Source organism: Bos indicus x Bos taurus, chromosome 9 (assembly GCF_003369695.1).
Source record: "Bos indicus x Bos taurus breed Angus x Brahman F1 hybrid chromosome 9, Bos_hybrid_MaternalHap_v2.0, whole genome shotgun sequence".
Lineage (NCBI taxonomy): Eukaryota > Metazoa > Chordata > Mammalia > Artiodactyla > Bovidae > Bos > Bos indicus x Bos taurus.
The window spans coordinates 50,439,422-50,464,374 of record NC_040084.1 but is presented as its reverse complement, the minus strand read 5'-3'; the positions used below and the strand labels follow the sequence as shown (position 1 = coordinate 50,464,374).

The window sequence follows — 24,953 nt, the reverse complement described above, 5'->3', positions numbered from 1 at the left end:
CAATGAAACATCTTTAACTGTGTTAAACCTAGAGCTTCCTAAATTTTTCTATACATTCTTTTAATCTTCTACAGTATACAAAAAACACACTTTAGAAAATAATGTTGTGCTTAGTCACTCAGTCATGTCTGACTCTCTGTGACCCCATCCATGGACTGTAGTCCACCAGACTCCTCTATCCATGGGGATTTTCCAGGCAAGAATACTGGAGTAGGTTGCCATGCCCTCCCCTCCAGGTGATCTTCTAAACCCAAGGACCGAACCTAGGTCTCCTACATTGCAGACAAATTCGTTACCATCTGAGCCACCAGGGAAATGTTCTCTTGGGTCTCATGTAGTATTAATAAAACACTATTTAATCAAGCTGTCGATATTAGAAAATGTGCTTAATAACTGCTTTATAAGCTGTGATTTCATATATTATGAGTTACTTGGATTTTGCAGACAATAGTACCTAGCAAATATACATCTTATAATTGTTTTACAAGTTCTCAAGTTTAAGATAGCCAACCAAAAAATTTTTTTGAATTATTAACAAGATAAATCCTATAATATAATGCTGAATGTCATTATATCTCAAATAAAATTTTTTTAAGCCTGTACATGGTAAAGGGAAGAAATTTAACATTCTACCATTTGATACTCTTTCTCTTCTTCAGTCATCTCTGGTTCACTTTGCTCTTCTTGAGGAACTGGAGATGGACTTCTGGTGACTTTTCCACTGCTTGCAGCCTCAACGTTTTCAGTGTCTTCATCTTCCTCATCACTATCCTAAAAAAAAGTAACAGCACTTTTTGGGCCACCCAAATTCATGTTTATGTCATAAAATAATTATCTTAAATATTCTATTTTAAAACCCCAAATTAAAGTCTATGAAACAGATACAGAAAAATGAAATTTCTCTCTAAATAACACTTTTGTGCTACAGATCTCATTTGGTAATTTAAAGAGAGGAAATACAAGATTACAAGATGGCTTTTGAGAATCAATTTCAATTTTTTCCCTTAGTTAAGTTTTCCTAAGATAAATAACTAGAAGCACATCATGCCCAGAGATTGATTTAATTAATATACATTATATTAATGGTCCTGAGATGAGTGGTATGTAGAATTTTGGATAAATGGGCCACACTCATATACTCAGTATAACTTTCATAGCTGTAAATTTAAGCTTTTTACCTAAAATCATTTGACTTAAAAAAAAAAAAACTAAAGTCAGTTTCCAGATCTAAACTGGTTACTGAAATTTGCTTTTTTTTTTTTTAGCTACAAAATGGACAGATAAGCAAGAAATGAGGCTTACTTCAGATAGAAGAAATACCAGTTTTGTCTCTGTATAGCGTTAGGTTTTCAGTATTCAGATGGCACACCTTAAAAGGTAGATTCTTCTTTAGGCAAAGAAATACTCCATAGTCACTCTTAGCAACCATACTAAGTAAAAGCCAAGGTGATCACCTAAAAAATACTACGGAAAGACTGTTCGAACCAAAGGAAGACTACATGTAAAAACAAGTCCAAAGCCTCTGGGAGAAAAGGGAGGACAATCTCCAGTTTTGAGATTTTTTTTTGCGGGGGGGACACTTTAAAAAAAAAATCAAACTGGGAAATCTACTATTTAATGTAGAGATTTTAAAAATTTTTTATCTTTTTAAAGATAAAATTTAAAAGTGGCAGCCTGTTGTTTCTTATCTGCATAACACCCAGAACAAAATCACATCTTTGGTATTGTTATTTTGTTAAAAAAAAAAAAAGTAGCTTATGGCACTCATGGAATTGAAGCAAAGCCAGTACCTGCTTGAAGTGAAGTGAAAGTCGGTCAGTCGTGTCCGACTCTTTGCGACCCCAAGGACTATAACAGTCCATGGAATTCTCTAGGCCAGAACACTGGAGTGGGTAGTCTTTCCCTTCTCTAGGCGATCTTCCCAACCCAGGGATCAAACCCAGGTCTCCCACATTGCAGGTGGATTTTTTACCAGCTGAGCCAACAGTTAATTGGCTGTCCTTGAAACTTACTTCTGAAGGAAAAAAATGGCCTTGGGAGGAAGAATTATTTCCTGAATTGCACACTGGCCACTGCTGTGGCTGTCATACTAGCTAGAAGCATACTGCTGCTAAAGACAAAAAAATTCTCAAGCCATTCATGCCATCTAACTGATAGAGATTTAAAGAGTTAAAAGCTTATGTTACTTTCAGTACCTAAAACTTTCAGTATCAAAAACTACGTTATTATATCCTCGAGTGTAAGTATAGCTGTTTTATAGGCCATCACTGGGGAGTTCACTGTACTACAATAAAGGAACAGAGATTTGTTTGTCAAGATAAAACCCGTTATCTAGCATCTGAGTAATTTCTCTCTGAAATGAAACATTTTATATATTTGCTGCCCTCTTTTCTCCTTACTACCCTCAGTAACACATATATAAAAATAAAGTCCAATATACTTAACTGAAAGTTAATCTCAAGGATACTACTCCAGTACTTTTTCAAAGACTAAATTAGTACCTATTTATTTTGATAAACTTTTTAAAATTGAAATATATTTGATTTACAATGTTTCAGGTATACAGCAAGTGCTTTAGTAGACATTTTTTTTTCAGATTCTTTTCCATTATAGGTTACTGATACTGAACACAGTTTCTGTGCTACACAATAGGTCTTTGTTTTTTAATTTTATATATAGTAGTGTACATCTGTTAATCCCAAATTCCCAATTTATCCCTCCCTCTATCTTTTCCCTTTGGTAAACATAAGTTTGTTTTCTATGTCTGTGAGTCTATTCTGTTTTATAAGTACGTTCATTTGTATCTTTTTAAATTCTCCATACGTATTCTTTTATTTCATATATCATTTCCACATACAAATGATATATGGTATTTGTAAATGGTAAACTGGTGCAGCCACTGTGGAAACCATCTACAATACCCAAGATGTGGAAGCAACCTAAAGGTCCATTGACAGACGAATGGATAAAGATGTGGTATGTGTGTGTATATACATATATACATACAAAGGAATATTACTCAGCTATAAAAAGGAATGAAATAATGCCATTTACAGTAACATGGATGGACCTAGAGATTATCATACCAAATGAATTAAGTCAGATAGTCAGTTAACTTTTTCACATAGATGTCACAAGGAGTTTCAGATCAAGAATGTCTACTTACAAATTTACTTCTCTGAGGTAAACGAGGGCCATCTCCTCCTTCAGCATCATCTGTGGCCTTCTTTTCTTTTTTGGACAATTGTGAACGTTGTTGCTCCATTCTTTCTTTCTCCAACTTCTTCTGCTTTTCACGTTCCATTTTTTCAAGACCTTCTCGAATCCAAGCTGGAAGAGTCCTGCGTTTTACTGCATCTGTTTCACATGGGACAAAATATTCGTGTCAGTTAAGTAAAAATCATAAATGCATGAGTTCTTTATTCTTAAATTTCTATAATCCTTGTAGGTTAAAAAAAAACATGTTGGTGCCCTTTAAGTGCTTGTGGAAAATACTATCATTCTTTAGCAAGGCAGTGGTAATAAAAACAATTCACTAAACATTATGCTTTTCTTTAAAATCATCACTTTTAATAGCAAAAGTAAATATGGCTTTAACACTTATAATGTGCCAGGGCACTGGGAGAGTCCATCATCTCACATACTACAAAAGCCCTACAAGAGCACTTCATCTTTTTTAAGTGATGCAACTGATGCTCAAAGAGATTAAGTGTTGTGTTCCAGTTTATAAAGACAGTAAGTAGTGATGTGGGCTAATTCAGAGCCAACTGTTACACTATGCGGTTTCCTAAAATATTGAAAAAATTACAAAACCATAAGCCTTCACTTTAAGAATTCATTTGAGTATTATTCCTTAAGTTAAAAAAGTTAGAATCTTTCTATTAATAAAATGTCTACTTTGTGATTAAAAAAACAAAGACTTAAATGTCCATTAAGTGCTGGATTTGGATTTCCAGATAAAAAGGAACATATATATGTAACTTCCTGATGGCATAAAATAGTTCTATTATGTTATTTAAAAATTAATTTTGCCAAAATACTATGGAAAGTGAATGAAATAAATCAAAGAAATCAATCTGACAGCAGTATATCCAATGAACTGAGAGTGGAAAGAGTCCATAAAGAGAGAATGAATAGGTTTTAAAAGGGGGAACTGATCATATATTGGCAAAATGTATCTATCAACATCAAAGAAATATCAACATGTTATGCTTATGATAAATTTAAATTTTATAACAAAAGATTTAAAGAAAATTATTGAAAACAGTATTTCAGTTAGTATCCTTTTTATAATTTTAAGATTTATGACTATAAAATGATAGGACTTTAAAGTATCAATTCCTAACATATAAGAGTATTAGAACAATTTAAGAAAACAAGCATCCTTTTTTACATCATCAAGAAATCATGCCAATTGTGGTTCCCTAAACTTAAATAGCTACCAATTTGTGGCGGCTCCTGCTTCACAGGAAGTGCAATAGGTGAACGCTGCCGATCCCTGAATGACGATGGTCTTTCTCTTCGATTCTGGGGAGGCGCCGGAGGTCCTGGAGGTCCTGGTTGCCAATAAGGAGGATGAAATCCACCTTGCGGTGGACCAAAAGCAGCCCCATGCTGAAAGAGTATTGCAGTTTATTTTTCTTCACATTAATACAATATACTCTCTGGGACACACGTGTGTTATGAACTGGGACAGTAGAAATCCATGTGTGCAGCAAATCCAAGATTTCCATGGTTCTAATATCCACCGATATTTCTGTAGCCCTAAGAACCTAGGCCTACTTTTCTTAAGAAAGATAAAGATTTTCTGCCTATGTAAATCAAAGAGCCATATAAAATCCAGCTTTTAATATACTACATTCAAGAAGTATAGAAAAGGATATAAATTAATATGAGCTTTTTCATTCTGAATCCATTTATCAACTACTACTTCCACTACCAAGAAATCAAATAAATGTCAATTTTTCTGTAACTAGAAAATTACAGGAAAAAAAATTTATATCAACTACAACTTCCTAATTATGAACTTGTTATTTCTATAATTTTGCAAGAAATAACTATTTTAATCAAAGATAAAAGCTACTGAATCATTCTATTAATTTTTTTGTTGTTGCAATTTTGCCATTTTCAGAGGCTTTTCTAAGCCAGATGCCAACAGAGCTTTTTATCTTGTTAGCATGGGGATCTATGAGCAAATGCTGTGTGAGGAGAAGCTCCCCATGACTACATTTTTTCAAAACAAACAAAAGCTGTCATATCTGTATATCAAATATTCTTATACAAAAGGTATCTAAGTATGTACGAATAAGGGAGTACTGTCTCAAGGTTAATATTGTTCACGTTTATGCCCATTATCCATATAATTTGTGAAACAACATATGGGTTTTTTTCCAAAATTTTAAATGATAGCTTAAAGATAACAAATGGCAATCAATTATTTCACAATAACACCTAGCACTATAATTTAGGGTAGACTCTGGCAAAGTGATTAGAGAAAATAAAACCCCACATGACACTATTCCCCATAGAGTTCTATGTCCCTAGGAATGAATCAGATGCTACAAAGGAAGTATGTACAATTCCATTAACATGTCATGTTAGAATGGGAAAAAAAAAATGACAACACTAGAAAAAGTCTTACTCTACACAGCAGAAGGAATTGCATTTAGGAAGATGATCTATGTTCTTCATGTATTTTATTCATGTCTTAACCATAATCTACTTTTGATAAATAATATATTCAACTACTGTGCATTTTCTAAACTTTATTTAATATTTAAAGGTACCATCTTGAAATTATAAATTAGAAAACAAAACATCATATAGCTATTGCACTTACACATTTCTCATTTTATCCAATTTTTTCCCTAACAGTCCTTTATACCATTTTCCTAAGCAAATCAAAAACCAGAAAACAAAAACCTAATGATTTTAATACTCAAAAACTCGTAACTTTTTGGACACATACGTGCTTATCTGTACAAGACTGAAAAGTGAAACGCATATCTTAGATACTCTTGATGAGACACTTCCAAAGAATGGATTACGTGCACATCTACAATATTAAAGCAACAAAATATCTTTCACCTGATAGTCAAACTGGTTCACTGGCCCCACTGCAAAATTATCGGGTGGTCCACCAAAGTTGTGATTGTTCTGGTTAAATATATGCCTGTTGTCAGGGGCAAATTCCCCACTGTCCTGACTGTTGCTGTCTTCGGAAGGAGGAACAATGTCCATTGGGCCTGGTGTTGGTGGCATCCATGGCTGATCTGGAGGGGGGTGTGGGGGCTGCTGATGCATTCCCCATTCTATTTAGGATTCAGGCATAAAAACATTCAACAGGGGGTTATAACAAAATCAACACAAATTTTTAAGATCTCAAGAAAGCTAGATTTTTCAGTAAAGAAACAGATTAAAAAATCTATGACTTCTTGGTCAAATTCCTTTTGTATATCTTAAAAATAAGCAATGAATCTAATAAATAATTCAAACGTGCTAACTACTACTCTAATTTATATTCTAAACAAATGGAAACCAAATACCCCAAATTACTTTTAATGAACATAACAAAATCCAAAGCAAATTTTTGTTCAATTTTTCTATTTGTGTTCAGTAACAATACCATAAAAATAATACCTTCAGATTTTTATATAATTTCTTTCTTCCATGAACACATTTATCCTCACAACATCCCTGTGAGGTAGGGAGAAATCAGGTACTATTTTTGCCAATTTCAGGAGGGGAAACTGAGGCACATAGAGGTTTTTAAATCACTTGCCTGGGACACAAAGCCAGCACAGTAAAGTTGGGGAATGAGGATGCCAAGATCAATCATCAATAAACTTAGGAACCAAAACATTTTCAAATGTGAGAAAATTTGGCACACACTCAAGAAAACTAGAAATGAACTCTCTCTCAATATTAAAGATTAGAATATTCATTATTATTTTTAAAGTGGTATCAGAGGATTACTTCTTGAGTTTTCCATTCTCACACTGAGAAACAATAAGTATTAGTAAGAAAATGGAGCTATGACTTCACTGTTAGCATACTCAAATGTAAGATTTGTCTATAAATAATTTGAAGTGACTGTTAAAAATAACACAAGTCAGAAGTGAACTAGCATCAAGGAACCTAAATCACACTATAAAGTAAAAAAAGCAAACAAACAAAAAAAATATACAGACAAAAACTTATGGAAGATCTTTACTATCTGAAAAAAAGGGAAGAGAAAAATGAGCAGATGGTAGGGGCAGAGTATATTTGACAGACTAATCTGTCACAAAATGACACAATTTTTCTTTAATTAGAGACTAGACATGTTTTGCTCTGCCAGTGCTGCTGCTGAAAGGCCAGAGGTTGCAACAGAGAGACATAGAATGCTCTCTTCCCTAGATGCCAAGTGAGGTTTCCAGTGTTCCCAGCCCCTGTCAGCCTAGGAATGAAGAACCAAGAAAAGAATCAAACTGAGTGCCACAATGCTAGGAGAATGAGTACAGAATAATTTTAACCATAAAATTTCAAGGTCAAATCTAACTGAAACTGCCTAGTCTTCAAGAAGCATTAATTTCAAGAAGTCATAAAATTAAGCAAATTAAAGTTTAATTTTAATCCTCATTTTATTTTAAAATTGAGTCCTAAAATTTGGAAAACATAAACAACAAACCTGGTTGCCACATTCTGTTAAAGTTTGAATCCCCTTGGAAATTCCCATGATTATTTGGACCAGACTCCATTGTAGACATATCCTGTCCATTTGGCATCATTCCTGGTGGTTGTTCTACCATGCTTTGCTGTCCTGAAGCTTCTCTTTGGGCAATCCAAGCTTGAGCCAATGCAGCCCAGTCAATCTGGCCTAACAAAATTTAACATAGCAGAATTTAACATTCAGAATGTAGGAGCTAAAAGAATGTGCTTCTATGTAAAACAAGCATTTCAGTTAATCCTTACTAGAGATTTTAAATATTATAGAATGTTATAGTGGAAAAAATGCTTAAAAATAATGCATATGCAGGTTACAAAATAAATGACTTAAGACATTCAGAAAAGGACTTTACAAAATAACCAATTTCTAGTATTACTCATAAGAAAATGTATTCCCTGTACCTTAGGTTCATTGAATTTTTAAAAACTCTTACTCTTTTTAAAAAATCACTATAAGAACAAATGATTAAACTCACTCTTTCTCAGACAGGTCCCATTCAGGTCTACACTGGATCCTATACACCTCAGGTGAGTATAGCTAGCTATTTCTGTTCCTTCTCAGTCACGTTTGTTTAGCATCTTTAACTCCTTTCTCTAGTCAAAATATATCTCAACAACTTCTTATTTTTATTCAAAATTCATTGTTTCCTCTATCTCCATCAAAAATCTATAGCTTTTATTCATGTGATTAAAGTGACTGGAATTGTACATACATGCGGTACTACCCACGTCCATTTCCTGGTTTTCGTGTTATAACATAAACATGTAAAATGTAACCACTCAAGGAAACAAGATAAAGATTACATGAGATTCCCTGTAATCCCTTTGCAACTTCCTATAAATTTATAATTTCATAATAAAAGGTTTAAAAATCATAAAAAAAACTATAGCTAACATTTTAAGATCTAACAGTATTAATAAAGTAAACAATGTAGACTAAGACACAGGTTTTTACATCTCAGTTTAGCTGAGATTAAATATTCTCATACATTTTGACGAAGGTGAAGTTAAACTTGGTAATGTATATCTAAAACTTTAAATGCACAACTGTGAGCTATCAAACCTATTTCTTAGCTTTTTTTCCTAAGAAAATAATTGGACAAGTAATAATGGTATGTGTACAAAATTAGGGGAATGTCTTCAAAAAGTCAAGTCAGACAATCAATCATCTAAAAGTGGATTTATTACAGTACAGTCTATAACAGAATGATATGTAGCTATTAAAAAAAAAGAAATAGGAAAGCATTAACTCAGTAAACACAGGGCAGTAGAAGGGGTCATACCAATTAAGCAAAATTGGCTATTAATTAACCACTGTTAGAACTCAGTAGTAGCAGCAGTAGAACTCAGTAATAAATGGGGGATCCCTATACCCTTTTATGCATCTATGTAAGCTTGAGATACTCCATATTAAAGAGAGGTTTTAAAATTATATAGTATACCATCAGTTGATTATGATCTACATAGAATCTTAAGACTCAGAATTAACAGCAGAAATATGATTAATTTAAGCAACACATTTAAGAAAGACTTTCTTCAGAAAACAAGAACTAAATCAGTTTTAGAAATATAAAATCTATACAAAACTTTCTACCCTTTGAAGCAATATTCCTAAGGGAAATCCACTCCCTGCTATATATCCTAGGTAAGATGATTCAAGAGAAAAAATTAAAATTCAACCATAAAATGATCCAATAAACCAATCTCAATTCTACCTCCCTTAATCCTTGTGCCTATCTTCCACCCATTTCTATATACTTCCAAACTCCACTCCCCAAAATTCAATTTGTTTCCTTACTTGGATCCTGCTGGTGCTGGAATGACTGCATCCATTGTTGTTGGTTCAAAGGCCACTGCTGCCAAGGTTGTCCTCCTTGATCCCACATCCTGACTTTTAAAATATATCTGTTTTTCTGTCTTCAAAAAAATAGTTTAAAAAAGAGAGAATGAGTGTTAATGTTAAAAAAGCTCACACACCAGAAATTATTACATGATTTTACATTTATGTCATCAGAGCTTTAAAATTCTGCTCAAAAGGTTGCCAGAAGCAACTGGAATTTTTTGGTTAGCAAGCAAGAATAGAAAATTTCATGTTAATGCTGGTGTCAAGAGTTTGGAGGAAAGCATAGCTCTAATCAACTTCTCAAAGGGGGAAAAATCTAATTTTCCAATTTTTTCTAATTCTAATTTAATGTAAAATCTCATATAAACCTGTGGAATGTAATTATTTTGAAGATTATAAGAAAAAAAGTTTTCTATTTAGCCTCCCATAATCCAAGACTTACTGAAGAGGGTAATCAAATAGCTCTAGTTAATGAAAGAAAATCATGGGCGCAGAAGGTAGAATAGATTTAGAAAACTGTCATATTGTCAAACCTAATAAAAACAGCTGATTCACGCAACCTTAGAAGAAAAGTTCATGGGAAATCAAAAATTCAAAGGTTACCAAAATATCACCCCCACAAATTATTAAATGTCTTATGAGACACAATATTATGTCCCTATAATTACTATTTTCACCAAAAATGTTTACCTGAATCCAACTGAGCTTTTGGCTCTCACTTGCAGTGCGAAAGTAAAAGTCATTCAGTTGTGTCTGACTCTTTGTGACCCCATGGCCTATGCAGTCCATGGCATTCTCCAGGTCAGAATACTGGAGTGGGTAGCCTTTCCCTTCTCCAGGGGATCTTTCCAACCCAGGAATCGAACCCAGGTCTCCCACATTGCAGGCGGATTCTTTACCAGATGAGCCACAAGGGAAGCCCAAAATATTGGGAGTGGGTAGCCTTTCCCTCCTCCAGGGGATCTTCCCAACCCTGGAATGTGGAAGACCTGGGTTCAATTCCTGGGTTGGGAAGATCCCCTGAAGAAGGAAAAGGCTACCCACTCCAGTATTCTGGCCTAGAGATTCCATGGACTGTACAGTCCATTGGGGTTGCAAAGAGTTGGACACGACTAAGCGACTTTCACTTTCCAGTGTGAAGGAATTACAATGGGACAAAGGTATTGGCCAAACAGTATCAAAAGAAACAATCAGACAAATCTACAAGGTGAGAGAGACAGCCCACAAGACAAGGTTTCTTTTTTTTTTTTGCCACATCACGCAGCTTGCGGGATCTCAGTTCCCTGACCAGGGACTGAACCGATGTAGCCTAGAATCCTAACCACTAGGTCACCTGGAATCCCCTAAGACCAGGTTTCTTAATATATAATTAAGATGGAAAAGTAGGGGGAAAAGACAAATGTTAATAACTATTAAATCTAGGTGATGGGTATGGGGACAGTTTAGTCAACTATAAACTAGCTTGAAAACTTTCACAGTAAAAAGTTTTAAACGCCTACAAGTCATTTTTATACTTTCTCCAACTCAGATATACAACCCTGTTCAAGAATCAATGACACGCATAGTTGGCAGATGTTTCTTCATTTTTGTACCCCAGGGCCTTAGCATATAGCAGGCATTAAATAAATGTTTACTAAATGCATCCTTTCAGACCCTTTCCTCTATTCTAAGAACAAAACTATTTCTTAGTATTGCAGGATCACAAAAAGTATGAAAGCCAGATACTATGGAAGCAATAGACACCAACTTAAATACAACAATGGGCTATTACAATCCAGGCTTTTAGAACTTGCAACTAGTCTTTGCTGCATTCTCAGAATGTTAAATCCTTCTATCAGTGGCAGATCCTGACCTCTCAGTTGAACACTGAATTAGGGAAGATGCATTCCTTTGTTATACCTTATTTACTCATGAGTCAAGTGCACTTACTTGTCTTCTAATTGTATTACATGTTATATTATAATGGTGTTATTAGAATAAGGCAAAACAGGCACTAAATAGTACTGCACTTGAGGCCAATAACTGGACCAGGTATCAATTCCAAATTTCTTTTTCTGATCTTTCTTCCAATTTCCTCTTTTCCAACTATACCTTTAAAGTTCTTTAAAAGCTAATGACTCATTAGCACTCTTGAAAACTTTAAATAACTTTAGCTAAAAGGAAACAAATAAATAGAGGAACAGCCAGAAGAAACACCAACTGCTATTTGGACTAACCTCAGAGGTTCACCTTCTGTTTAAAATTTAGGATGATTCAGAACTACAACTTGGAAGCATAGCAGCAAGATTACTTATGTCCTGGAAAAAAAAAAAAAAAAAAGTGAATGTTTGCACTTAAATAATAAAGAGCTATTAGAATTAATAAAAATCAATTCTAGAGATGCAACACAAAAGTGTGATCATCTCTAAATTAATCTGAAACTTTTTCTTCCATTAATTTTATGAGAAAAGATTTACCACTGTAAATTTAAAGGAAACCAGTACATCAAAAATGAGAAAGCAAAGCTTTTAAAACATTTTTCTTTCAAAATTTCTTTATTTACTTGAACAACTCACTAACAATATAAAACATGTCAAGCAATTTAGGAACTGTCATTCGTTGTTGTTCAGTCACTAAGTGGTGTCTGGCTCTTTTCCACCCCATGGGCTGCAGTAGGCTAGGCTTCCCTGTGCTTCACTATTTTCCACACTTTGCTCAAACTCACATATATTGAGTCAATGATGCTATCCAATTATCTCATTCTCTGTCGCCCCCTTCTCCTCTTTGCCCTCAATCTTTCCCAGCATCAGAGTCTTTTCCAACCAGTCGGCTCTTTCCATCAGGTGGCCCAAGGATTGGCGCTTCAGCCTCAGCATCAGTCCTTCCAATGACTATTCAGGGTTGATTTCCTTTAGGATTGACTGGTTTGATCTCCTTGCTGTCCAAGGGACTCTTAAGAGTCTTCTCCAGTGTCACAACTCGAAAGCATCAATTCTTTGGCACTCAGCCTTCTTTATGGCCCAACTCTCACATCCATACATGACTACTGGAAAAACCACAGCTTTGACTATATGGCCTTTTGTCCGCAAAGTGCTTTTTAACACACTAAGTTTGCCATAGCTTTCCTTCCAAGGAGCAAGCATCTTTCAATTGCTTGGCTACAGTCATTGTCTGCAGTGATTCTGGAGCCCAAGAAAGCAAAATCTGTCACAGTTTCAAATTTTTTCCCATCTATTTTCCATGAAGTGATGGGACTGGAGGCCATGCTCTTCGTTTTCTGAATGTTGAGTTTTAAGCCAGTTTTTTCTCTCTACTATTTCACTTTCATCAAGAGGCTCTTTAGTTCCTCTCCATTTTCTGCCATAAGGTGGCTTCATCTGCATATCTGAGGTTGTTATTTCTCCTGGCAATCCTGATTCCAGCTTGTGCTTCACCCAGCCCAGCATTTCACATGATGCATTTTGCATACAAGTTAAATAAGCAGGATGCCAAGATACAGCCTTGACGTACTCCTTTCCCAATTTGGAACGAGTCTGTTGTTCCTTGTCCGGTTCTAACTGTTGCTTCCTGACTTGCCTCCAGGTTTCTCAGGAAACAGGTCAGGTGGTCTGATATTCCTATCTCTTGAAGAATTTTCCAGTTTGTTGTGATCCACACAGTAGAAGGCTTTAGTGTAGTCAATGAAGCAGAAGTAGGTATTTTTCTGGAATTCTCTTGCTTTTTCTACAATCCAATGGATGTTGGCAATTTGATCTCTGTTTCCTCTGCCTCTTCTAAATTCAGCTTGTACATCTGGAAGTTCTGTTCACATATTGCTGAAGCCTAGCTTAAAAGATTACGAGCAGTACCTTGCTAGCATGTGAAATGAGTGCAGCTGTATGGCAGTTTGAACATTTTGGCATTGTCATCCTTTGGGATTGTAATGAAAGCTGCAACTGTCATATATGCCAAGAAAAAAAAAGGAACATTTTAAAAGATCTCGTCTATCTGATATGAACTTAATGATACAAATAAGGTAATAAATTCAGTCTTCCATGGAATTCTAAGTTTAAAAATTACATCAGCAAGGTGAGAACAATTTGTCCTTCAAATAGTTTCATCTTCTTCCCATTACATTAATACCTTTTTAAAGCTGATAGACCTTCCAAAGGTTCCAGTCATCTTCTTGCTGTCCTAAAGCCTATTACCCTGCAGTCACTAAACAACAAATGAATAAATAAGTCTATAGCTTCTTCTTTCCCTGTGTTTACTTTTATTGTTTACCCTCTTAATGATAAGAAAATTGTTGACTTAACATACATGAGAACCAAAAGGCTGGTGTTTAAGCACAGCTTGCTATGTTTTACAAAGCTCTAACAGCACATCAGAGTTAATGCATAGATTTTTCGGTGGTAGGTTGTAAACTCATACATTGCAGGGACTATAATAAGCTCTATATAGTGCCTGCTGCGGAGAAGGCATTGGCACCCCACTTCAGTACTGCTGCCTGGAAAATCCCATGGATGGAGGAGCCTGGTGGGCTGCAGTCCATGGGGTCGCTAAGAGTCGGACACGACTGAGAGACTTCACTTTCACGTCTCACTTTCATGCATTGGAGAAGGAAATGGCAACCCACTCCAGTGTCCTTGCCTGGAGAATCCCAGGGACGGGGGAGCCTGGTGGGCTACCGTCTATGGGGTCGCACAGAGTCAGACACGACTGAAGCAACTTAGTAGCAGCAGCAGCAGTGTCTGCTGGGGTTGCAAATAGATGTGCAAATAATAAAATCACTTTAACATATCAATGATGCATGTTGACTATCATCATTGCCAATACACACGTTTACTTTTCTGGAAACCGCTCTAAAAAGTTTCTTTTACTTACACATGTTTAATGGTTGTCACGGCCAATTTTTTCAATTCCGCTTTTTAAGTTTTCTGATTATCACTTGTCACCTAGACTTCAGAACACAAGCTGATGATGCCTATCTACACCACTCACGAGCTGTGTGAATATGGGGAAATTAACTATTCTCTAATCCTTGGTTTTCTCAACTCTAAAATGGTAGACATAATAAATGTCTACCTCATAGAGTTATTGTGAAGATTAAGTGGGAAATATATAAAAACTGGGCACAAAAAGCTTCAATTAGTAGTAGTTAATATCACCACCAAGACTTTCTCATGATGTTTCTGATAGCACTCAAGTTTACAACTGGGGACAGGGAGGGGTGATCAAGCCAATCCATTTCTCCTCAATTCCATTTTCTTACCTTAAAGCAATCTAAGAGTTACCCAGATTTCATTTTATCTTTGGGGGGGGGGGACTTTTTGCTCCCATTTCTCACAATATCATAAGCTGAAGCTTCTATTAAAACAAAACAAAGCAAAATTTTTCAAGTTTTCCTATAAACAGATTTTATGTGCATATTTTCAAAAGTGATTTGTATTACTTGTACCATTTCTGTTCGTTAAAACCAATCATTTCTATTTTTACTATACTTTCCAAAGCTTTGTTCCCTCCCAAGTTTTTGTAAAAGCTATTATTCAAATACAGTGTTTGATACACTTAGGCTGAGAAAAATATGGAAACAATGTGAAATTGTGACAAGAGCAGTACAAAAACATCTACTTCTGCTTCACTGACTACACTAAAGCCTTTGATTGTATGGATCACAACAAACTGTGGAAAAATTCTTAAAGAGATGGGAATACCAGACCACCTTACCTGCCTCCTGAGAATTCTGTACACAGATCAAGAAACAAGTTAGAATTGGACAAGGAACAACGGACTGGTTCCAATTTGGGAAAGGAGTACATCAAGGCTGTATCTTGTCACCCTGTTTATTTAACTTATGTGCAGAGTACATCATGCTAAATCCCATGTCAATAAACTCAGATATGTAGATGTTACCACCATTATGGCAGAAAGTGAAGAGGAACTAAAGAGCCTCCTGATGAAATTGAAATAGTAGAGAAAAAGCTGGCTTAAAACTCAACGTTCAAAAAACGAAGATCATGGCCTCTGGTCCCATCACTTCATTGAAAATACATGAGGAAAAAATGGAAACAGTGAGAGACCTTATTTTCTTTTGTTCCAAAATCACTGGAGATGGTGAGTGTAGCCATGAAATTGAAAGACACTTGCTCCTTGGAAGGAAAGCTATGACAAACCTAGACAGCGTATTAAAAAGCAGAGACATTACTTTGCCAGCAAAGGTCCGTATAGCCAAAGCTATGGTTTTTCCAGTAGTCATGCACGGACATGAGAGTTAGACTATATATAACGAAAGCTGAGTGCTGAAGAATTGATGTTTCTGAACTGTGGTGTTTTTGGAGAAGACTCTTGAGGGTCCCTTGGACTGCAAGGAGATCAAACCAGTCAGTCCTAAAGGAAATCAATCCTGAATAGTCATTGGAATGACTGATGCTAAAGCTCCAATACTTTGGCCACCTGATGTGAAGAACTGACTCATTAGAAAAGACCTTGATGATGGGAAAGATCGAAGGCAGGAGAAGGAGATGACAGAAGACGAGATGGTTAGAAAGTATCACCAACTCAATGGACATGAGTTTGAGCAAGCTCCAAGAGATGGTGAAGGACAGGAAAGCCTAGAATGCTGCAGTCCATGGGGTCACAAAGAGTCGGACATGACTGAGTGACTGAACAACAATAATAAAATGCTTCAGTTAAACCTGCAGTTGAGAAACTTTACTTGGCTACAGAAAATGAATGTTGAACAAGCATGCTGGTAGAACACCAAAGTTTCAGTCTTTTTGGAAGGCAAGTTAACAGTAGAGTATTTTATCACAATTTTAAATGCTCATCCCTTTGAGCCAGCAATCCCACTTCAGGGACTTAGAACCATGGATGAGTACACTCACCATCTAACTCAAAAACCTGTAGCGTGTCTGTAACAGTGAACATCTGCTTTCAGTAACACTCAAAAGGCAATAGGTGAGTTAAGAGTGAACCATACAGTGGACTGCTATTTAGCCATTAAAATGAATAAGGCAGATTTTTATATGCTGACATACACTGATGTACAAATTGTATTATGAATTGTATAGAGGAAAAAATTATGATACAGGATCAATAATGATGCCACTCAAAGTTTTTTTTTTTTTTTTAAGGATGCAATTTAGTATAGAAAATTCCTAAATTACCAAAAAGTTCTTAAAACTGGTAAGCTCTGGAGAGGGAAAAGAGGTATCAGTTAATTTTTTTATTTTCTTTCTGTATTCTTTGAATTATTTAATTATGAGGATGCATCTTAAAAAACAAAGCTACTATAGATTTTTTAAGATACAAAGAACCAAGAAGCTGAGCATCAAAATTTTTATGTGTTTTGCCTTGACTCAAGAATCTTGAGGGCATAGGAAATATCTTATAATTATTCTGAATTCTCCAAAGTGCTTTGCCCATATTTACTGGTAAAATATTTTACTCAGTCACTGATATTTATTATCAAGTAAATATATTAATATTCATTGATGAGGATGACATTCTAGTACTACGTCTCTGACTTTGTAACATCAAAAATCAATTTCAATCTATTCATTCTTCGCTTAGCTTTAATTTTAAAGATCCATAAGCTCAATTTCTCAAGTTTAGAGAAATGTGATCATTGATGAGCTGGGCTGCAAGACTTTCCCTTCACAGGATTAAATTAACTGCTATTTCCTTGGAAACAACTGGGATTTGGAAAGACCAGAAAGATCAACAACCATGGTTTGCATCAGATCATGCACATTATCACACACAGCTACAAAAATCTAGTTTATGGATATGCCCAGTGTTATGGACTGAATTGTGTTCTGCTAGAAGATATATTATTCCTTGGAAGGAAAGTTATGACCAACCTAGATGGCATATTCAAAAGCAGAGACAGTACTTTGCCAACAAAGGTCCGTCTAGTCAAGGCTATGGTTTTTCTAGTAGTCATGTATGGATATGAGAGTTGGACTAAAAGAAAGCTGAGCACCGAAGAATTGATGCTTGGGAACTGTGGTGTTGGAGAAGACTCTTGAGAGTCCCTTGGACTGCAAGGAGATCCAACCAGTCCATCCTAAAGGAGATCAGTCCTGGGTGTTCATTGGAAGGACTGATGCTGAAGCTGAAGGTCCAATACTTTGGCTACCTCATGCGAAGAGTTGACTCATTGGAAAAGATTCTGATGCTGGGAGGGATTGGGGGCAGGAGGAGAAGGGGACGACAGAGGATGAGATGGCTGGATGGCATCACTGACTCGATGGACATGAGTCTGGGTAAACTCCAAGAGTTGGTGATGGACAGGGAGGCCTGGCATGCTGCGATTCATGGGGTCGCAAAGAGTCAGACACAACTGAGCGACTGAACTGAACTGAGAAGATACGTTGAAGTCCTACCCCCACTTCCATTCACTGTGAACATGGCCTTATTTGGAAATAGGGTCTTGGCAAACATATTAAAATGATGTCATACTGGATTAAAGTGGGTCCTAAGCCAGTATGACTGGCGTCTTAAGAAAAAAGAGAGACAGACATTGGGAAAATGTCATGTGATCACAGCAGCAGAGACTGGAGTAAATTGTCTACAGCCAAGGAAAGCCAAAGACTGCTGGGAACCAATAGACTTGGAAGAGGCAAGAAAACATCCTCCCCTAGAGCAGAGAGAAAGAGAAGAAAGAAAAGGAGGAGACTGGTAGGGAGGACTCTTGAACACACATGCATGACCCTGTCAAAACCTTTAATTTCAGTCACACACTTGTAGGCTGGAGAACTGTAAAAACAAATTTCTGTTGCTTTAAAGTCAGTCTGCGGCAATTTGGTACAGTATCTCTATGAAACTAACGCAACCAGAAATGACCATAAATTATCTTATTTATTTCTTAGATGACTCTATATTAGAACAATCATTGCTATGAGGTTCTTAAAATTACTCGTTTAAATGACAATCATTAATATTTGCAAAAATCATCTTATAGACTGTATTACAGATGAATGAGAATGAAAATGTAGTGTTTGTTTTAAAGCCCTTAATGCACCAATTGGAAAATCAAAGAAATATAGAAATATACCCATCCTTTGGTGTGTATAATGAAGTTCCTCATATCAAACACAAACCACAAAATGCAACAACCTTCTTATCCCCTGCCATTTCAGTCTTACACTCATGGTAACTGACCTCAAAGTCAAAAAGAATATATTTAGATCAAGTCAGATTATTTAGAAATGGCACTAACAAAGTTAACCTTGTAATCATTTGAAATGTCGTAAACTTTTTTTGCTACTTAAATACTGGAGAATTGAATCCCTTGATTATAGACAACAAAAACAAGTGATCATTGAAAAATAAATTTGGAAGAAAAAAATTGTAGAAAATCTAAAGGAAACAACCCCCAGTAGCAACAAAAACACTTACCTTTGTTCTACTACTATTCTCCAATTAAGGAAAGTAATCAGGGATTGGTAAAGCAATAGCTGATTCTTAGAACTGGGGCAAGAAATATACAAAATGAGTCTGGAGCATCTTGCAGTGCCAGGAAGTATGATGATTGCTCAAAAAGGGGTGGGGAAGATGGGAGGATGTCAAAGGTGCAGAGTAGACAACTCAAAGAGCTACCCATGTCCAAAGGTGGAATAATTTGGGGAATAAAATAAAGTAGTACTGGATTACAACACAAATATGACATAAAAATTTATGAATCCTGACATAAATAAATGATTAAAATAAATTGGAGGGGAAGAGACAAATCTTCTATGCAGAGGCATTCCAAATAAATTATGTAGATCATAAAGGAGGGAGAACTTAACTCTCTTCTCCTTAAGTATGGACTGTGCAAAGGGACTCCCAAAGAGTACAGTATGGAAAGGAGAAAGTGGACAGGGGAGAGTATACTCCAGAGCAATTTGACAAACACTACCTCAAGCAGGTGATCAAGGTCAATATCAACATGGTAAGTCATGTTCATAGTATGTAGCCTAGATGCAATGTGATGAAAAAGGCACTGAACCTCTGTGATCTTCCTCCTCAAAAAACCCTAATACCAGTCTTATCGTGAGAAAAACAACAAATTCCAATAGCAGGTCACCCTACAAAATATCTGGCCAGTACCCCTAGAAATTGTCAAGATCACTGTGTTACTTTGCTAGGGCTGCCATAACAAAGTACCAAAGACTGGATAATTCAAACAACAGAAATTTATTTTCTCATTGTTCTGGAGGCTAAGTTTTTCTTTTTCCAAAAGAGCAGTACACAGAGGGAAGTTTCATTATAACATGTAGGGCCCATGTTAATGACCTCATTTTACTTCTTTAAAGATCCTATCTCCAAATATAGTCATATTTTGAGGCACTGAAGTTAGGACATCACTGTATGAATTTTCAGCCTGTAAAAGCCAGAGAAAACAAAGCAGGCCTAAAAAACTGTCACAACCAAAGAAAACTAAGGACATATAACCATTAAATTTATATGATATTCTAAATAGAATCCTGAGCTGGAAAAAGGATATTAGGTTTAAACTTAGGCAATGTGAATAAACTAGGGACTTTATGTAATAATGTACCAATATTGGTCCATTCAATGTAACAAACGTACCACACTAAAGTTAACAGGAGAAACTGTGTGTGCGGGGTTGGGGAGAGGGAGTAGTTTATACGGTAACTGTACTACCTGCTCAATTTTTCTGTAAATCAAAAACTGTTCTAAAGTCTCAAGAACACCTTAAAAGAACAGATTTACTTTACCCACAGCCCACAACACCTTGCAAAACCGTTTTTGTTGCCTTTGCCTTGCTGCACCCCAACCAGAAACTCCAAGTTTATTTTGCTGTTCTATAAATTAACCACCAACAATCAGAATCTGTAGAGGACCCGCGAGGTTCAGACGACAATAGTATCCTCTACAGGATAATGAAACTGAAATGTTGGATGCTACCTTTCTTGCCCGAAGTTTAACACATAGTCTCTATGACTTTAAAAATACAAGGATAATACAAACTATAAGGAACCTGCTGCTGCTGCTAAGTCGCTTCAGTCGTGTCCGACTCTGTGCCCTAACTGTTCTTAAAAGAACACAGTTGCCCTTGGCTGCGCCTGCGTAGTCTCAGCTACGAGACAGAGAAGGTCCAGGGCCTAGCCCCCGCCTCCTCCGCTCTGCACCCCCTCCCCATAAGAGGGTTCCCATTGCGCACGCGCAGTGCTTAACGGCCGGTCGGGAGCCCAACAATCACTCCCTTCTCATCGGAGAGGGAACTCTCGTAGTTAGAAGGGGAGCTCGTGAGCACTCTCTTTCAACTTAAGAACATTTCCTTTTCACCGGGAGCATCGCCGTGATTCATCAAGTCAGGCGGACGCCACCGCTTTAAGGGAGAAGAGGTTCCAGCGGTCGCGCCAAGCAGCGTACGCAGGCTACGTGTTTAAGTTATGCTACCTTCGCCACAGAAACCAAGAAAGCTGTAATGGCCTGGCAAGTCCCCACGCCTAATCGTTCAGCACCACTTACCCACTCTGTTTCCGGAACACCGCTGTCGCCACCGTTCCTGTAATACCTCTCCAACCCTTTCGATGCTTCTACTTCTCCACGAACAAGACAAGATGGCGCCCGATTAGTCTCACCCGGAAGTGAATAATAATAACATCCGTTAGTCACCTGAAGCCATACTGTCCCCCATCCAGGTCTTTGGGCACATGACTGTACCAGGTTAACAAGTTGCGACGCCATTTTTGTTATGGGCAAAACCACCTCGACTTTGTAAAGAACACAATGCAAATATCTGGACGTTCTTGTACTTTACCGTTTGAAGTATCCAGCGCCATGCCTGACCCATTTTTATCTTCACAGTGAACAGAAAACCAAGACTTTAAGTATCCTGGACAGAGTGCGCTCAAAATTTTTACTTTAGCAGCGTGATCCTATTTCAAGGGGATGTGTGTTGGGTTCCATAAAGGTTGAGTTCGCGGCACTACTTTTCAGACTACGGAGGGGCCCCAGGGTCAAATGAACCAACTGGCGGGTTGCTCGGTGCACCCTGAGCCGTATTTTAGGGCCACCAGAGTCTAGCCCGAACTTCCACAATACTCCCAGCTTGTGTCTCACCGAGCGCCTCCAAGGGCTCCGCCTCCAGGGAGACCGGACGTTGGTGAAATGACTGGTCTGGATGGAGAGAGAGCGGAGACCTTAGCTGACCCCGCAGCTTTGTTAACCTCGAAAACATCGCGCCCCCTTCCGGGGGACACTTGCTTAGCTCTTCCTCACTCGGCTAGTCCCGATGTTTCGTTCCTTCTCCGCGACCTTTAGGGAAAAGCGGCCTCGAAGTCCAGTTTCCGTCCCGCTGCTCCTTTATTTCAACCACAAGATGGCCTCCCGAAAGGACTTATGCAATGCGATTCTTCAAATGGAATACTTTGATTCCATGATGTTTTTAATAGGAATTACGTTCAGGTATCAAAAGTACCCATTTCTAGACTAGGAACTACAAAGAAAACAAAAATGTTCTGAAGATAAGATACAGTATTTCTCAACTAAATGTTGGAAAGTGTCTTTCTAGAGAGTAAACTTTTGTATGACTGAACAGAGTGCACCAAGTATCTAAATTGTTTCACTGGGAATTGTGCAAAAGAAATAGCAACTAACAGTAAAATAAATGTTAAGAATATACCTAGAAGGATAAAAAAAAATGATAAAGATCAGACAGGTGAATAGATATCGTTTGCATGAAATTCAGCCTTCTTGTGAAAATACTTGACACCCAGATGTTCCTGAATCAGTGTTAGAACAAAGTCCTCAATAAGTAAAGATCTGCTTGGTCCTCAAATCAAAACCAGCCACAAAATACAACTTCATCCTGGGAGAAACATTCACTAAGTACACCTACCAACACCATGAAGTGAGTACATAATATTACTGGAGGCAAAAGGAAAATGTGGTTCCTTTGATCCTTGCCCTAATTTCACACACACAAAAAGACTACACAACAGTTTAGTGTGATTATGTTGTTTTGGTTGTGTCCTGTGGGATCTTAGTTCCCTCACCAGGGCTTGAACTCCAGCCCTGGGCCGGGAAAGCACAGAATCCTAATCACTGGACTGCCCTGAAGCTTCCCTGGTGTGATTTTTTAAGAGAATTTTAAAAAATATTTTATTTAAAAAAATATTTTATTCTAAAAAATATTATTTTTGGCTGTGCTGGATCTTCATTGTGGTGAACAGCTATTGCAGTGGCTTCTCTTCTTGAGAGGAGCACAGGCTTTAGGTCGTGGGCTTCAGGAGTTGCCGCACTGAAGGTTCACTAATAGCAGTGCACAGACTTTGTTGTTCCACAGGCATGTGGAATCTTCTTGGACCAAGGATCCAACCCATGTCCCCTGTGCTGGCAGGCAAATTCTTATCCACTGTACCACAGGGAGGTCCCCTTAGTGTGATTTTTAAAACCACTTTATGAAATAAAAACTAGAAGCATATGTACCACATATTATCAGTGGTTGTCTCTGATTTTGCTCTCTGATCATTTTCCAAGTTTTTTGCCTAGGCCCTGATTTTCAGGTTTATTTCTCTGAGAAACATTCTAATCAGAGAAACATCCTATCTTCCATGTGAAACCTGATTGCCCTAGAGAAACTTTCTTAAGTTCCTACTTTCTGTAATTATATTTGTTTGCTTGTTTTCCGTAACGCTAAAACAATTTTCTGGTAGGTTTTTGTTGTTTCCTTTGAATTCTGTTCTCCAATTGGCCAACATACTGCTTAGCATATAGAAAGTTCTCCATTTGTCCAATGAGAGAATTATTAAATACCTCATGGCCTTCTGCCAGTTTAATGAGGCACCCTATGCAAACAGTTTGCCAGACCAGGAAATGAGTTTTACATTTCCCTCACCAGTTTCATCGAGGATTTCCCTGTCATTTTATGATCTGAAGAAGACAACAGGCATATTGAAAATATGGGACATCAGCTTACAGGTTATTTGGTATACATAGGAAACTAATATTGGAGACTAGAAACATGGGATTTTTATGCAATGGTAAAACATTTAATGTAACTATCACACACAGTAACCTGGGAGGCAGAAAATATACTTACTGAAATTTGAGCAGGGTGAACTGAACAGAAGAAGTTGAAAAATAAGTGTATGTTGGGTACTACTGGATGCATTTGGCAAGCTATTATTAAAAACGAGTGGAGCTCAGAGAGCAATGCTTAATTTCTAAAGCTGAAATGAGGGAACAGAGGCAACCAGAATTTGAGCCTTATATGTTTATGATTTTCAACTCCAAGCAGGAGATAAACTTTAGTAAGCCTGTTAAATGACAAAGGATCATTAAAACTCAGCCTTGCAGCAAAGATCATACCTGAGGGTGTAAACATCATAGTTATTTTAGAAATTTTCAATGGGTTAATTAGGGTAATCTAATTTTTTTTTCTCACTTGGGAAAAAAAATACCTAAGGATGAAAATGTGGTTAAGAGGATGGCTCTTCCATCAAAGCTTATAGACAGAAGGTACCTGCCATAATGTCAGGAGAGATGTATGGAGGTAGGAAATCAAAGAAATACACCCAACCCAAGAACTACTTGTCTCAAAAAAAAAAAAAAAAAAAAAAGTGGTATTGGCATATAAATCTGACCAGGAACAAAGAGGTTTACTAAGCTTTTAAGAGTTGTAGTGAAAAAAGAAACCAAAAACCTTAGCTAACAGAACTTGTGACTATTCCAAACTTTAAAACTTCAGCTCCCAATTATCTAGGAAAAGACTGGAAAAAAAGCCGTGCAACTTCCAAGGATGTCATACTCCTCAACAGCCATTCAAATGTAGCCAAACGGTGACGTCTGAGTCACAGAGAACAATGGAGAAGGGAATTCTTAAGAGAATAGAGGAAAGGGCTGATAATGAACATTTCCCATACCCAGGGTAATGACAATGTCTCCATTCTTCTTCCCCTTTCTGAACGAGGATGTTTATTGTGGTACTAGTTCCACTGGTTTCACCACTGTACAGTAAGTGTGTGGAAAACAGAATATACTCGTTTCCTGGGTCTCCAGCCTGACCAGTGGGAGCAGCGTTCAGACCTGACATAGCACTTCCAAAGAGCCTGGTTTTGGAAAGGTAGATGGTACTCTGGGGCTTATCTCTTGAAAAGACAGTCACTGTGCTCCACATGCAGAAAGAGCTGAGTATTTGGTGACCAGAGGGCAGATTCTGAGAGACTTTTAGTGCACTCACAATCCCATTCTCCTTTTCTTCAGAGCCCTGGAGACTTAACTCTTCTCTTCCCATTCTTCCTTGCGATCAGACAGGGCTATGTGACTACTCCTTTCTGGTCACCAGGGTGTGTGAAACACATCTAAAGTGAAGAATTTAATTGCTGGTGTAAGAGCTTTGGTGTTCTCTTCCCCTGCCACAGTGAAGAGGCCTGGTGTTCAAATGACAGAGCCAGAACGCAGTGAGTGAGGATGATAGTCACCAGTT

General features: G+C 37.2%; 1 protein-coding gene across 6 annotated transcripts in view; it reads right to left on the bottom strand.

Annotated features, from left to right (window-relative positions):
- PNISR (PNN interacting serine and arginine rich protein) overlaps positions 1-21,110 on the bottom strand; it is a 28,804-nt gene extending 7,694 nt beyond the window's left edge. The window contains exons 1-8 of one of the 6 annotated variants that reach the window (XR_003512607.1): positions 20,993-21,109; positions 11,767-11,847; positions 9,506-9,624; positions 7,670-7,858; positions 6,088-6,311; positions 4,443-4,556; positions 3,167-3,357; positions 634-771 (exon numbers count right to left, since the gene is read on the bottom strand). Coding sequence is in view for 5 of the 6 variants with exons in the window: in XM_027551349.1 (XP_027407150.1) it covers positions 634-771; positions 3,167-3,357; positions 4,443-4,614; positions 6,088-6,311; positions 7,670-7,858; positions 9,506-9,593 (1,002 nt within the window). In the remaining variant the exon portion in view is untranslated. Of the gene's footprint in view, positions 1-633; positions 772-3,166; positions 3,358-4,442; positions 4,615-5,750; positions 7,439-7,669; positions 7,859-9,505; positions 9,625-11,766; positions 11,848-20,992 lie in introns of those variants that run through there. The other 5 variants (XM_027551351.1, XM_027551349.1, XM_027551352.1 and 2 more) reach the window with 5 other exon arrangements.
- Positions 21,111-24,953: the final 3,843 nt, after the last annotated feature.